Genomic DNA, 14,153 nt, shown 5'->3' with positions numbered 1-14,153 from the left:
ACTTGCTCTTTGCTGGGACGCATCATTCCAGAGCTTGGAGGAGGTGATCCTTGAATATTAACCAGCTTGATTGGGCCCCTCTTACCTCCAGGGCTTTATCCTGATTTATCCCAATCCCAGATGTATCATTAGTTCTTTGCACTCTTTTTTATATTAAAAAAGTAGGCTGTTAGACATGGGTGAAATAATTTTTCTGTGCTTTTGTGTTGGCTTGCATTTTCTGGTGGGCAGCAAAGAACTGTCCTGTCTTGCATCTTTCAATTTTTTCTTGTGATTACAGTAGAGGTGTTTGTTAAATAATGAATGCATAAGCCTGTTTCATGTTCTACTGGCCAGAAATTACACATGAACACTGTAGGTACTATCTTGAAAACCTTTCTCAGAAATTGCAAAACTGCAAAAGACCAAACTAAATTTTCCTATCATCTAGTCATATAAAAACATAATCAAATTTACATTTTAAAGTAAAAGTACGCTCAAAATTTAGAAAGTTCTTGATATTGTGCTTAATAGCATCAGACAAGATTAAAAAGAATTTTATGAACAGAATATTAGTGAACTGTATCTTTTGTTGTCGGTTTATTTTGAGTGATAAAATATCAATGTAAGACAAAATGACACTGAAGAAGAAACAGTGATAGGAAGGGGTTTGAAAGTCAGCAACTGGTTCTAAGTGGGAATTAGATACTAAGTCTCAGCATGACTAGATAATTTTTAGCTCTCTATATATATCTTTTGAGTGGGAAGCTGGAATATAGAACCCGAATGCTGCTTTAATTTTTAAACTGGTTTAAACCAGCTAGATTTGTGAAAACTAAGTCGGAAGCAAGAGCAAAGTGTTTTTTTTCTTTTGAAGTGTCACTGCTTGGGGACTTTCCCCTTGGGTACTGTTCAAAATTGTTTTATTGTGACGCATTTGTTGTTTGCTGATCTCTGGTAGATACCAGAGATGCTACTTTGGCCAACCCTTGCATTCTTGGATTACAGCACTGAGACTTCTATATTCTGTCTTGTTAAATTTATGGTTATTATTTGGCTGGCTATATGAATGGTGCTATTGCTCATCCACAATGAAATGCAATGAAAAACCCTTTCCTAGGGACCAGATTCATCAAGTAATGGACTGTCCTTTCCCTGGGTTCCTAAATTCTCCAAGCTCAGAGAGAATGAAACAATGTGCTGTGAAACAATTCTGCCACAGCATTTTTACATTTAGAACATGAAAAACAAGTGTCTGTGTTAAAATTTCTGTGAGGAACCACGTACCATCTACAAGTAATTGTAAGGTTCATATACTAGATACCTCTGTACATTGGGGTATATCTGAAGCCAACTTACCCTGCATCCCAGATAAAACTATTTTTAATCTTTGGCTCTGAACATGTTCAGTAAAATTTAAATTTCCAGTTTAAAGGAAATGTTTACAAGATCATAAATAGGAGAAGTCTGAAGACTTATGCTTTTCTTTTCCTGACAATGTCATTGAAGGAATATACTACGGAGAAGAGTCAAAGTAGGACAACATGAAATAAAAAATAATCTGCTTGTATTGTGAAAGGCAATTGGATGTTCTTTAACTGGGCAGTAAAGAAACTATTTTAAGTGCTTCCTTTTGCTTCAAACAGGTGGCTCAAGCATGCTATTTGTAGTTCATTTACAGTCAATTGATTCATAGCTAATAATTTAAAAATACTACGCTTCCTGAAAGTGTTATAGCCAAAATGTGACGGTCAAGCCTGAAGCCTGAATTAAGTTGCATTCTTTTTAAGGAGCAAAAAGCACTAGCATTTAACCAAACTGTATTTTCAAGATCTTGCTTGAAATATATATGAGGTGTCCCAGGACAGTGAGAATTTATTTCCCATATTTATTACCTCCAGTGTGCATTGAAAAACACTTAAAATCTTGCTGCAATAATGCCAGCATTTAGGTTAGGAGGTACAGTGCTTTTGCCCTCACTGAGTCTTTTTTATCTGATTTTTTTTTTTAATTGCTCTCATCCTTCCACTCTCAATCTCACCTGTACTTCTCATGGAAATTTAAAACATTTTGCAAATATAGCTGATTTAACTCTCATAATTTCTGCTGACTAAAATATCCCCTTCTTCTACAGGGAATAGAGATGCAGAGAAACTGGGTATGATCTTGAGCAAACTACTTACAGCTTGAGGTGTTGCTGGGATAGAACCCATCATGAAATCTTGGCTGCACTGGTGGAGGCAATATCATAACTCCTGTTGAGTCCAGCAGAATCAGCTCATGTCCCAGTTCGTGGTCCTGTCCCATTTAGTAATAAGCTGGAATAAGCATTGCATCTATGGAAAAAAAGAGTGCTTAGTCGATAGTTTTCCATGTCTTCTCATCTTGCAGAATTGGAGGCTAAGAGTTCATTTGCAGCCAAATTACCCTTCTGCTCAGTGCTGCAATTTCTTGTGAATTGTTTTCTTGCAGTGAAAACATGCTCATATATTTTATGGGTCTGATCAATGCATCAGGTTTAGTTTTCTTATATCACTACGGCTGAAAAAGAGGGAAGTAAGGGAGAAATCTTTCTTTGAACAATCTTTAGAGATACTTTGCAAAGGTGACCAGGAAAGTTCTGAAAATCCTTACAAGGTTTGAAGGTTTATGAATATTCTTATGCAGGGAAATGTTTTTTTCCCTTCCATGAAAGGCCATTGCTAGGAATATTTGGCTGTATCCTGAAGTTAGGTGGGGACGAGGGGGAAAGTCTTGAAGTATTCTCACAGGAATTAAGATAAATCTTGTACCTTTCAAAACGTGATTTTTCCTAATATTTAAAAGCAGTTTATGTATATATATCTTTTTTTCTTTTCTTAAAGCCACTGCCTCCTTGTCATGACTCTAAGGAATCTATGCAGGTGTACAAACAGCACTGCAAAATAGCAGAAGAGTACCATGAGGTCAAGAAAGAAATTGCTCTGCTGGAAGAAAGAAAGTGAGTAACTTCCCCAAAGTATTTGCTGTTGTATATTCTCTTAGTAAAATGCTATTTTAAACATGAGGGTTTCACATGGTATTTTCTGACCTTATACCTCTACCTGACAGTCACACTACAGCACAACAGTTTGGCCATTGGTCCATAGGATCAACTGAGGCCACCAAGGACACAGAGCTGTCATAGTTCTGGGCCCTCAGCTATACAGATGTCCCTTAAAACCTTCATTGACAGCCTCCAGGTCACACAAACAATCTAGTTAAGCTGGTGTGAGCCTCCTTTTTAGTTTTAGGGAAATTTTTTAAAATTTAACTGTACATGTTTTAATGAAGAACATAATGGATCCTCAGTTAGGTTTAGAGTACTTGACGATATTGGTAAGCATTTTTCTGTGAGGTGTGTTGTTTCCATGTACATTGACATTTTAGGTGTTCATACCCAAAGTGCATAAGCTGGAGACTTTTTTTTCTTGTCTATGGCCTATACTCATACCTTTGTCATTTTCGCATGACTATTAAATGGCAAAGTGCACTCTGTGACTCTTTGTCCCTTTCCACAAGAAACCTGAAAAAGAAATTCAGAGAAAGAGAAGTGAAAGTTTTAAAGGCAACCAACCCTAAGGAACAACTGCTAAGTAAGCTATCTCTTTCAAATGCTTTTTTATTTTTACATTCACACTGAAGGTGACTTCAAGCAGCGTTGCCTTCCTCAGGGAGAGTTACCTCAGTACCGATCTGTCAGTGTTCTTGTGAAAATGAAGACCACACCATCATTCTTCCAAAGGCTGCTTGAACAGAAATTTGTGATATAGTAAGAGGAGTTAAAAGAGCCCTGTTGCAGAGTGGGCTTTGAGTGTTAGATTGACCGCTTTGTTCCATAGCACTCTTCGGACAGCTGACCGTGCAGCTCAGCCAAGTTTGTATCCATGGGAGTCTTTAGCTGTAGAAGCAAGCTGATGGGAGGGAAACTGGTGAAATCCTGTAGTCTTACAAGTAAGATAGCCAAAGATCTCCTTGAATCCAGACTATGAAGGGTAATAAAGTGACTGGTATTTATGGGGGTTGATGGCTACAGGCACAGTATAGTTAGTTGTTGCCTAAAGTGTCAGAACTAGTTGAGGTTTCCCACCACAAATCCCCTTCCACTGTAGGACCTGCATGGCACTCAATTGCTGACAGACTGGCATAAAACTTAAAAAAGAAGAAAAAATATCCAGAAGAGATTAACACTGCATTGTCCCAGTGTTTGCATTTGATTCATCATTAATTGAAATTGGCCAATGAAAAGTAGTTGGTGTTTTTAAAAAGATGTAGAAAAGATAATTAAATGAAATAATTTTGCAATATTTTATCAAATTGATTGTCTAATAGAAGCTGCTTACATGTGTATTTAGCAACCAAGTGAATTCAGTGGAAAGTGTGTGTTTGTCTTCTCTGAAAACCCAAATGGAAAATAAATATTAAATGGTTTTTTAAGTGCTTGACTTTAGATGTATAAACTCAAAAGGCAGCCTTAGATTGTTTGGGGTTTAGTCTATTAATATAAGAGCATCGTTGATACCAACACATCCCTGAATCAGTTATGCACATTTATGAAGAAAGCTAGGAGCCCTTGAAAACTAGACTCATATATATATTTCTGCATTTACTAGAATGAAAAAAATACACTGTTTGAATGCATTTTTTTTTAATCTGTGGAGTCTGTGATACTAGCTGAATTAGAAATATTTTGCTCCTTGGGAATGGCAGATAGATGCACAAAATTGTTTCCCTGAGCTTAAAACTATCCTGATCAACCCCTGAGCCCAGAAGTCAGCCTCTCAGCAGTGGTTATCCTGGATGAACTATGGAGCTTCAGGCTGGCATTTTCCTACATTCCAGCATGGATGTCAACAGTAGAACAATGTGAGGAAGCTTCCACCACTGCTACCTTTGCTGAACCTGTTCTGTGGATAGAGTATTTCATGTCCCAGTTAACATATGTTAAAACAAGAGTGGCTGAATCAAGCAGCAAATAGAATTATTGTGATTATTCTGTGCATTCTAATTACATATCTGTGGCCTCGATATTCACATGTGTGTAGCTGTGAAATGCCTAAACATGACAAATATCAGTGCAAGTCCTGTCACGACCTTCCAAATCTCTTTATCTGAGGACGTGGTCCTACAAACACTGGGATTGAAAATGCTTGATTTCCTACAGATTGGTGCACTGTGGTTATTTGATTTTGAGGTTTAAAAAGCTGCAAGTGCCAACTGAAGCTTTTTTTCTCCAGAGGGGAACTGTTCATGGCTTCTCCCTCCTGATAGATTCACCATTTGATAGTATTTTGGAGGAGGTCTCGTGATACTTCCTTTCCCCTTTGGAGTCTCTTTCCTTTCTGTAGCAGTCTGTTTTTTATAAAACCTTCCAGAAACTAATTGGGATCTCTTCACTGCATGAAGTTTGGTTGAAATTGAAAGGTAGATCAAAAAGTTATTAGGACACATATACCGTTACACACATGTGCAACCTGAACACATTAACCTTGATTTTTATATAAAACTAGATAGAAAGTGAGCAAGTGTGGAGCTGAAGGAGTAAGCAAGGAGTAAAAGAGAGTTTTGGTCTGATGATCACTGATTTAAAGGAAGTTTATGGGGTAACATGCTGAATGAATAGTGGGTTACAATGGCTGGGGTAGCACGTGTGTTGTGGAATATTGCATTCTCAGAAGGAAAGGATGCTTTGACTTTTCTAAAAAGTTTGATGAGATGCACGGCTTTTAGCCTCAAAAGCAATTTTAATCAAATCTCAAAAAAAAATTTGCAACTTTCTGGAATTTGCCCCTGTTGCAGGTATCTGTATCTTCTACATTTGAATTTGAATGTATAGAAATAAAGATTCACAATTGCCTAATATACCTGCTATCTATTGTCTACTTGTAAATATGCTTTTGATAAAATGGGCAAAGATAGAGTTTCAGCCCTTGTAATGGGAACAAACAATTTGTGCATTGTTCTTTAGTGTGCAATTTTACCGAGGGCAACCAGAAGTGCTGTTGGATGGTGACCCTGGCAGTGCTCCCGACTTCCTCTCCACAGATCAACTCACCTGTGGAATTAAAATGTCAAGTCCCACCTGGTAGTGCCTGCATCTATAGTGCTGATATACACTGTGCACACAGAATACTGAAGACAATGATTGTCAGGAAAAGAACAGGAAACGGATTGAGCAAGTATTTTTGATTTTTCTGGCTAGGAGGAAGATATAATTTTAAATTAACCTGACATAAATGTCCATACAGGTATTGGAGCTTTTTAGTAAAACAAAAAATGGAACAGTATTCATTCTACTTTAAACAATTATTGTTCCAACCTCCAAAGTTACATGTAACCTTTGATACATGAAATAACACATGCAGGCATATTTCTAAAGGAGGCATCTTTAAGAAATAGGAAGTTGAATAATATTGTTTTAAAATAGTCAAAAACATTTACTCTTTTGCATCTTTTCAAAGGCTTTTAACTCTGCTTAGCTTGACTTGTTTCTCACTGTAGTGTGAGGATCAAGTATGGCTGAAGTATAGAAAGGCAGTGGTGTGAAATGACAAGGGCTGCTTTTCATCAAGACAAGAACAGAGCTTATTTGCCCATTTCTTTTGTACGCAATGTAGACAGAAAGAGAATGTGTTAGGCTGGGAGTGGGAGAGAAGACAGCTGTTTCACAGGAAAATGGGAAATGTGAGAGAGAAAGGGAGGTTGCAGTTCAAAAAAGGGAAAATCAAAGGACAAAGCAAGTAAGAAGGGGAAAAGAAGTTACCCAGGAAAAAGAAAAGAAGAAAAGGAAGCAAGAAATTGAAAGAATTTAAGAGAACATTGGGTAGATTTTTTTGTTAATATAAATAATCATAGCTTTGTTTGCTGTCTTCACTCAAACTCTTCCCGTTTATGCCAGCAATATGTAGTACACGGGACAAAATCACTTTGGAATGGGAGACATGATCGAAAAGAAAGAAAAGGGTGTGGAAGTGAGAACACACCACATTTAGGTCACAGAATGTAATTTAATTTATGTTCCAGAAACACACATGTATTTCCATAACAGATGTTTTTGGGTATCTAAGTTTGGGTGAAAGGGATGGGATGGTTGGTTATTTTGAGCACTTGTTATATTGCTATTACTAGATAATGACCCTGGATTATGTAGTTAAATATTAGAGTTGCCATGGTTGCTAGCTATATCTTATATTCTTAGCACTGGCTGGTTTTCTCTTTTTCCTCCCCCAGACAATTCTAATATAACTCTCCAGAAAATATCATTTGCTCACCACCTGGTTTAGGATCACTCCTTTGCCATGGATATGATTTCTTTTCCTTCTTTTACACATATTACAGTGGACATGCAGTGGAGATGTCTGCTTAATTTGGTGGGATCCTTCCATATTCTTTAGCACATTCTCATGACCATAGGACTGTTTCTAGATGGTTTCTCCAGGTATGCTATTTCTGTAGTATCTTTCCCAACACCATTGAGACAAGTAGTCTTCAGACTTGCAAGTACTGCAGGAAAAGATTGGTGTAAACCATAAAGGCAATCTTTTTTCTTAATATTTTTTCCCATCCTAGACCTGATTTTTCATTATTTATGTATTCATGTATCCAAAATACATGTTACAGGCCAAATAGTGAAAATTACAGCTTTTCTAATAAAAGAGAAACCTCAATTTGCCCTATTGCAGTGACGAGTACTTAAGGATCTTTCATGTGCTGGCATCTGAGACATATTTTCATTTAGATTAAAACAGGCTGTCTCATTGTTTTAAAAATTAATTAGTAGACTTCGAACATGCAAGGGCAGTCTCCTCAGACAGCAATTACTTTACAGGGTCTCGTTATTCCTCCTGACATAACAGCCATGTCAAGTGTGGGAAAAGTAAATGACCTTATGGCCACCAGAACACAGACACATGTTAGTCAGGAAGAAATGTGTAGGACCGCAGATGCACGGTCCTGAATGCGTTGTTCACAACAGAGGAAAGAGAAGCCTGCCTCTTTCTTTGCACTGTGGAAGCAGTTTTCCTTGAGTCCAGTCCATCTCCAATTGCGCTTATCTCCAGATAGATTTCTCTGCTTTTTCTGTTACTTTTCTTGGTATTTATTCATTGAGAATATTACTGTAAAGGAACTCTATTCTCTGCATGGGCAGTCATTAAGGCCAGGACAAGAGAAATACTTTCCCTAAGAACGTGCTGGGTTTTTCTTCTCCTCTGGTATGGCTTGTGGTTTATTGGTTTACATTGCAAATCACACTCGTCTTCCCATCCAAACCTCTCCCTGAAAAACAACACTTAAAGTGTCCATTACAGCACCACTTTAGAAAATACCTTATCAATGCTGTTAATATTTAAACTCAGGGTAACCATTAACAGAAAACATTGATTACGCAGTGCTGGATCTATTTATTAAGCATCCATAACAAAGGCTACATGGTGCAAGAGCTTAGTATGGAGTTCTTTAACCTCTGGAAGCTAAGTTCAAATCCTGGATTAGATCAGAAGCAAATGTTAGTTACTGTCCTCATCCTTTTGTGAGCTTCGTAAACCACACCATTCATAACATTTAGCAATTCCCTGGTACTCTAATTTTAGATCTTTGTGGCAGGCTGACAGTATTTGCCTGAAACATCACCCTACCCTGTAAACAGGTGTTGATCCTGATGGGAAGGGAATAAGTGGGTTCTGCTGACTCAGAAGTGGGCAATTTTACTACCACAGTGCAAGGAAACTGCTTTCTGCGAGGGAAGTCCTAGAGTGTGGACTATAGCAATAAGTATATTTTTATTTTAATGCATTTATACTTTCTTTAATAGCAAAGCTAAATCCCAGGCTAAAAAAAGTTATCTGTGCTGCTTGAGTATTACGATAAAGCAGCACATAAGCCATGCCAGCACATAGTCTCATCTTATCAAATCAGGACTGACATTCATTAATAGAGCTGTCTGAGTTTGCACACTGTCTGTCTGTGCCACTCCTGGCTCAAGTCCAAATAGAGTAGTTACTACCTTCTTTCACGTGTACTAAAAGTCCCTGTGGAAAAGGTTTACCTGCTTTTAGGATGCTGATTACTTATTAGTGTGTTCACTTCATCTCCCTTTTAAGGACTTTGTAAGAAAAGTAAAGAAGAATGATTCTGAATTGATTTGTCTGAAACGCTTCTGAGTCAACAGTCTGTAATTTGAAAGAGCTTAATTTAATCCTTCAGTCCAGCATTGCACCAGTAGAATAATTGCAAAGAATATTGCTGAAGCTCACTCTCTAAAGCATACGTGCAGTTATTCCTTTGTGGCCTATAGTTCCATCGACAGGAGCTGTCTAGCAAGATCAGTTCATCTTGGCCAATTTGAAAATTGGTTGATCTAGCATGGCCCGAGCAAAAAGGAATTAATCCGTTAATAGCTTGCTGCTTGTAAAATTTTTACAACTATATTGTGCCAAATGTTAATGGAATTCTGCTGAACAAAAATACGCTCTTGATATTTTCTCTTGAAGACCTTATTGAATACACATTTCTCCTGGTAAAAGGAAAGAGGAGAGGCTTTGCTGTAGCATAGCTGCTATACATTACTTTGGTGGTATAAAACAAAGGCAACATGTTTAGCTACAGGAGGGTTTCTATATACTGCAGCTTTTGGATGATCTAAAATTGCTGTATTGGCTGCTAACTCTTCCCTTCTTTTCTTTGTATGGGAAACACAGTTGGGAGAAATGAGTGTGCCAGGGGTCTTTTCTTGCCTTGTGACTCCTTGAACTGAAGTAACTGTGTCTGTAAGCAGCTAAACCATGGGTATGCTATGCTATCACTGAAAGCTGTAGTAAAGACCAGAGGAAGATCAAACTGATCCTAAAAGAAGGCCAGATAGAAGTGTTTTTCAAAACCCAGATGCTTACAGTTTCGCTGCTGGAAGTGGTGGTTTGGCAGCTATAAGTAATGTAAGTGATCCACAAATACTGAAATGTTGTTATTTCATGAATACTCTGACCTGTGGCAATAGAATTACTGGTCTGTAGGACTTTCTTGTCTGAAGGCACCGGTCCAGCTTGACAAGAGAGCTCCTTTAAAGAGTGCAGCAGAAGCTATCCACTTTGAAGGCATTACATCTTCCTGCTGATGATCTGCAAGCATTGCTTTGACACGTCTGAGAAATAAAGTCACAGGGCTATGAACAGTTAAAGATTAACTAATCTGTGAGACAGAATGATCAAAAGAACTAAGAACCTTTTAGAAGAGACTTCCTGTAGCAGGGGTGAATAAACGATTTGACTTGGGGGGGGGGGGGGGGGGGGGAAGCAGAGGCCAGGCTAGCTTGCTGTGTAACTAAGTGGAGAGCGATTAGATACCCTCTGAGTTACTCATGCCTTCAGTGTGTTTTGTTTTAAAGACCTTTTTTATCTTAACATGTGCTGAGGTAATTTCAGTTGATACTATACAGGAGACTCCAGCTTCTGGCCAGCTCTGGGAATACAGAGCACTGTGTGACTCCATCCAGAAAGAAGCAACAGCTTGAATCCTCCTGTCTCTTCTCGTAAAAAGACCAGGAGGTGTCAGGTTTGCAGCTCTATCACACTTCCTCAGCTGCAGGGCTAAGGCCTGAGCATAAACACATTACAGAAACACTGTATGTAGCTTAGATTCATGTGCCTTGTATTTACTAGAACCAGTTTTCTTTGTAGCAGAGAAAAAGGAAACCAGGTGCACTTCACAGAATTAACTGATAAAGCTAACCAACCAAATATAAACCTCTGCACGCTCTTTCAATTATGTTTGGTATCAAAAGAAAAATAAATTGTGATTCTTCAGGCAAAATATTAGCATGTGGTCTCCAGAAATTTGATTCTTCCCCATGAACTGCATGTTCAACTCTTACTGAAGTTAGAGACACTTGAGGGTCCTCAGCATTTTGCAGGTTTGGTTGCTGAACAGCAAACCTATCAGAGATTTTGGCAGCCTCATCTTTTTAAGGGAAAAGGAGGACTCAAATTAAAAACAAATTAATTTTCTAGGCCTTTGTTTCACAAGAGCTCAAGTAATACCATGCTAACAACCTATAGTCCAGCTTTAACCTAACACATGACAACAAATTTTTGCATACTGCCATTTTTAATCTTTGGGGTTTTTTCATAATCATCAGAAAGGAGCTGATTGCCAGGCTGGAACAAGTGGAAAAAGAAAGCATGGATGCTGCTCAGCTGGCTAAGGAGTACGCAGAACTGACAGAGGAGAACCGAACACTGAAGCTGGCCCAAACGCAGTGTGTAGAACAACTGGAAAAGCTCAGAATACAGTACCAAAAAAGACAGGGGTCCTCATAACTCTCAACTAGCTTATGTGAGGCAGTTAATACAGGATTGGTCCTGTGCTGGAAAGAGATTTTAAAATAAAGGTCTGTTTAATATGTTATAATACTTTACTACAGATACAGAGTATGTAGAAGTCTATATTTGATTTAATGCTTGCTAGCCAGAAGCTTAATATAATGGATATTTCATCCATTATATAATGGATATTTTATTTCAAGTAACATAATTGAAGTTAATATATCCCCATTATATGTTCTAGTAGATCAGGTTTCTTTTCTAAACATATTTCTTCCAATTTAAGAAGATATGGCCATGCTAGAAAATGATATAAATAGTTTCTGTGTTGGAAATTTGGATCATACTAAGGCATACAGTAGGACAATGTTAATATATGGAATACATGTATGTTAATTTTAGTTTGGTGAAGATTTTTTTAATTATTTTCCTCATGCCTAAAGTGTTTGGAAGTTATCTTAAAACAGATCTCCTCACTGGTAAAAACTATACTTCATTATCCCATGTCAATTTTACATTGTTGTATAAAATCTGATAAATTAAATATGGAAGTAACATAATTATTTTTTATTTAAACAAGTGTACTGCCAGTAATAATTTGCAAGTTATGAAATTAAAAGGAAACAGGTAAGATCAAACTTTCCTTCCTCAAGCGTGAAGATAGCTTGAGAGTCTTTTAATTGTACTTTTTGGCGTGCAAGAAATGAAGAATTAATATAAGAATACTACCATCATGGTTTCAACTGAGAATATGTCAGTAAAAAAACTGTGAGGATATTTGGTTCTTATTTTCTGGTCTGTTTTGAAACATAAGTGGCTGTAAGTAGGGACAAGAGTTCCATGATACACAAATAACCTGGAAGTAAAATGTTAGTTTTACTTGCTCTATTTATCCCTGTATTTTCCTAGATCAACAGAAAATTCTTTGTTATACTTCCATTTCTATTCATACAGTATTTTTTTCATTAAAAGTGGATATAGAAAAGCCATTTTATGTTCTGAGTGTTCTTAAATCACCCTGTATTTTTAACTCTGCTTGACAGATGCTGCTTGTTACATCTTCATGAGGTTGGAATTCAGCTTGATGTGTCATTAGTACTGAAATGTGTCTTGTTAATTGAAAATTTTGAACTTAAGGCTTTTGACAGAACTTTATTATCACTGATCTATTATAAAAATGGGATTTTATGTTAATCGGAACAATTCCTGGGGAAGTCTTCTGGTACCAAAATGTTACCCAGTAATATCAGCAACAAAGGGGACAAAAAAGTACAAGCTGCCCTTTAACTCTTTGTGCTACCTGCCTACAGAATTCCCTGCAGCACAGGCACGAGAACAGGCTCTGCGTTACTACAGGCACCTGACATTGCAGTAGGAGAGTATGTGGAGGCAGTGGGAGAGGACAGCCTTGTCGCCACTTCTCCTCCTGAGCCGCCGGAGCAGGGCTATGTGCATGCCCAGCGTTGCCCACTGCCTTCCCCTGGCCAGTGCAGGGACATGAAGGAAAAAAGGGAATCCACCACTCTGAGGCACAGACTTTCTGCTGGGATGCTCTGTGGGCGGTATGATACTGTATTTATTCCTCTGTCACTGTTACCTGAGGGTCCAGTTTTCACCATATCTTGTGAAAGTTGAAGAGGAAAAAAATCCATAATGAATAAACCCCACTCCAGATTCCAAGCCTGGGAATGCTGGAAAACCCTTGTCTGAGTTTTGCGCTGGTGGCAAACATGCCCTGTACAGACTTCAGGGCTTTGCTTTGAGCACAGGGCACTGCAGTATCTAGGATGTATTGCTTTTGACTGTAATTATGTGTTTTGAAATAGAGGATTCTCGTTTTTGAAATTAATCTGTTGGTTTAGTCTGAGATTTTTCTATCTAGCTTTGAAAATGTCAGCCAGTGTGGTGATTTCAGTGAATTCACTGAAAACTGTACAATGCACATAAAATTATTTCATTAACAGCCTGGCTTCAGATGCAGATGGATCAGACATCAGAACTTTACTTACAAATAACTGTGTTCACCTTGGAATTTTCTTCTGAAGTGCAGCCATTATGCTTGAGATGTCAGAATAACAACAGATCATAATCGCAGAGAAAAACCCAAGGGAGAGCCACAGTCATGCGGAGAAGGAAAGCTGGGCCACGTTTGTGACACACAGTGATGTGAGAGTAGCTGGGGAATATGTCTTTTCTAACCTATCGATACTGACCAGTATGGAATTCTTGAGGAAACATTTTTACAGGTGTACAGACACCAAATTGGAGGTGTGATCCAGCTACCAACCTGGATAAATATGGAACTTTTAAAACATTCCAAAGTAACTGAAGTCAGAGAGTTGTATTTAATCTGAACTGTGGCTATTTGCAATGAGATTTTCCTCCTACTTTTAGTTATGGTGAAATTAATAAAGCAGTGCTTTGTATATAATATATGCCTGCCAGCATGGATGCTCATGTGCCTGAAAACGATGACTCAGAGAAACCGCACCACGATCCAAATGACTAAAACTGATATACAAGTACCAAGGAAGAAAAATTAAAGTATCTCTTGAAAACAATTTTTTAAAGAAGAAATAGCAAGGGAGATAGGATTCAAACACAGGAAGGTAGTTGAATGTAATTTTCAAAAAATATTCATAGGCACGTGAAATTAAAATGCAGAAAAGTCAACATAACCCAGAAAATCATTCAAGTGTTGCAAAGAGTAAAAATGGCTAGAACAGCCTTCTGAGAGGTAACTGCTGTATCTATCACCCATCTCTTAATTTTTTTATCAAAAGCTTAATAATGATAAACATTTTCATATTTAATAAATCTCAAAGTTTGATATGCTGAATT

At 37.8% G+C, this 14,153-nt stretch overlaps 1 protein-coding gene across 4 annotated transcripts in view; it reads left to right on the top strand.

Moving 5' to 3' along the window:
• The window catches only part of MAP3K7CL (MAP3K7 C-terminal like), a 45,388-nt gene extending 33,087 nt beyond the window's left edge, over positions 1-12,301 (top strand). For all 4 annotated transcript variants that reach the window (XM_037377680.1, XM_037377679.1, XM_037377676.1 and 1 more), the window contains 2 exons: positions 2,844-2,959; positions 11,129-12,301. In XM_037377680.1, coding sequence (XP_037233577.1) covers positions 2,844-2,959; positions 11,129-11,309 — 297 coding nt within the window. In that variant the 3' untranslated portion in view covers positions 11,310-12,301. The remainder of the gene's footprint in view (positions 1-2,843; positions 2,960-11,128) is intronic.
• Positions 12,302-14,153: the final 1,852 nt, after the last annotated feature.

Source organism: Falco rusticolus, chromosome 2 (assembly GCF_015220075.1).
Source record: "Falco rusticolus isolate bFalRus1 chromosome 2, bFalRus1.pri, whole genome shotgun sequence".
Lineage (NCBI taxonomy): Eukaryota > Metazoa > Chordata > Aves > Falconiformes > Falconidae > Falco > Falco rusticolus.
The sequence above is the reverse complement of the archived record's forward strand: the minus strand, read 5'-3'. Positions and strand labels throughout refer to the sequence as shown.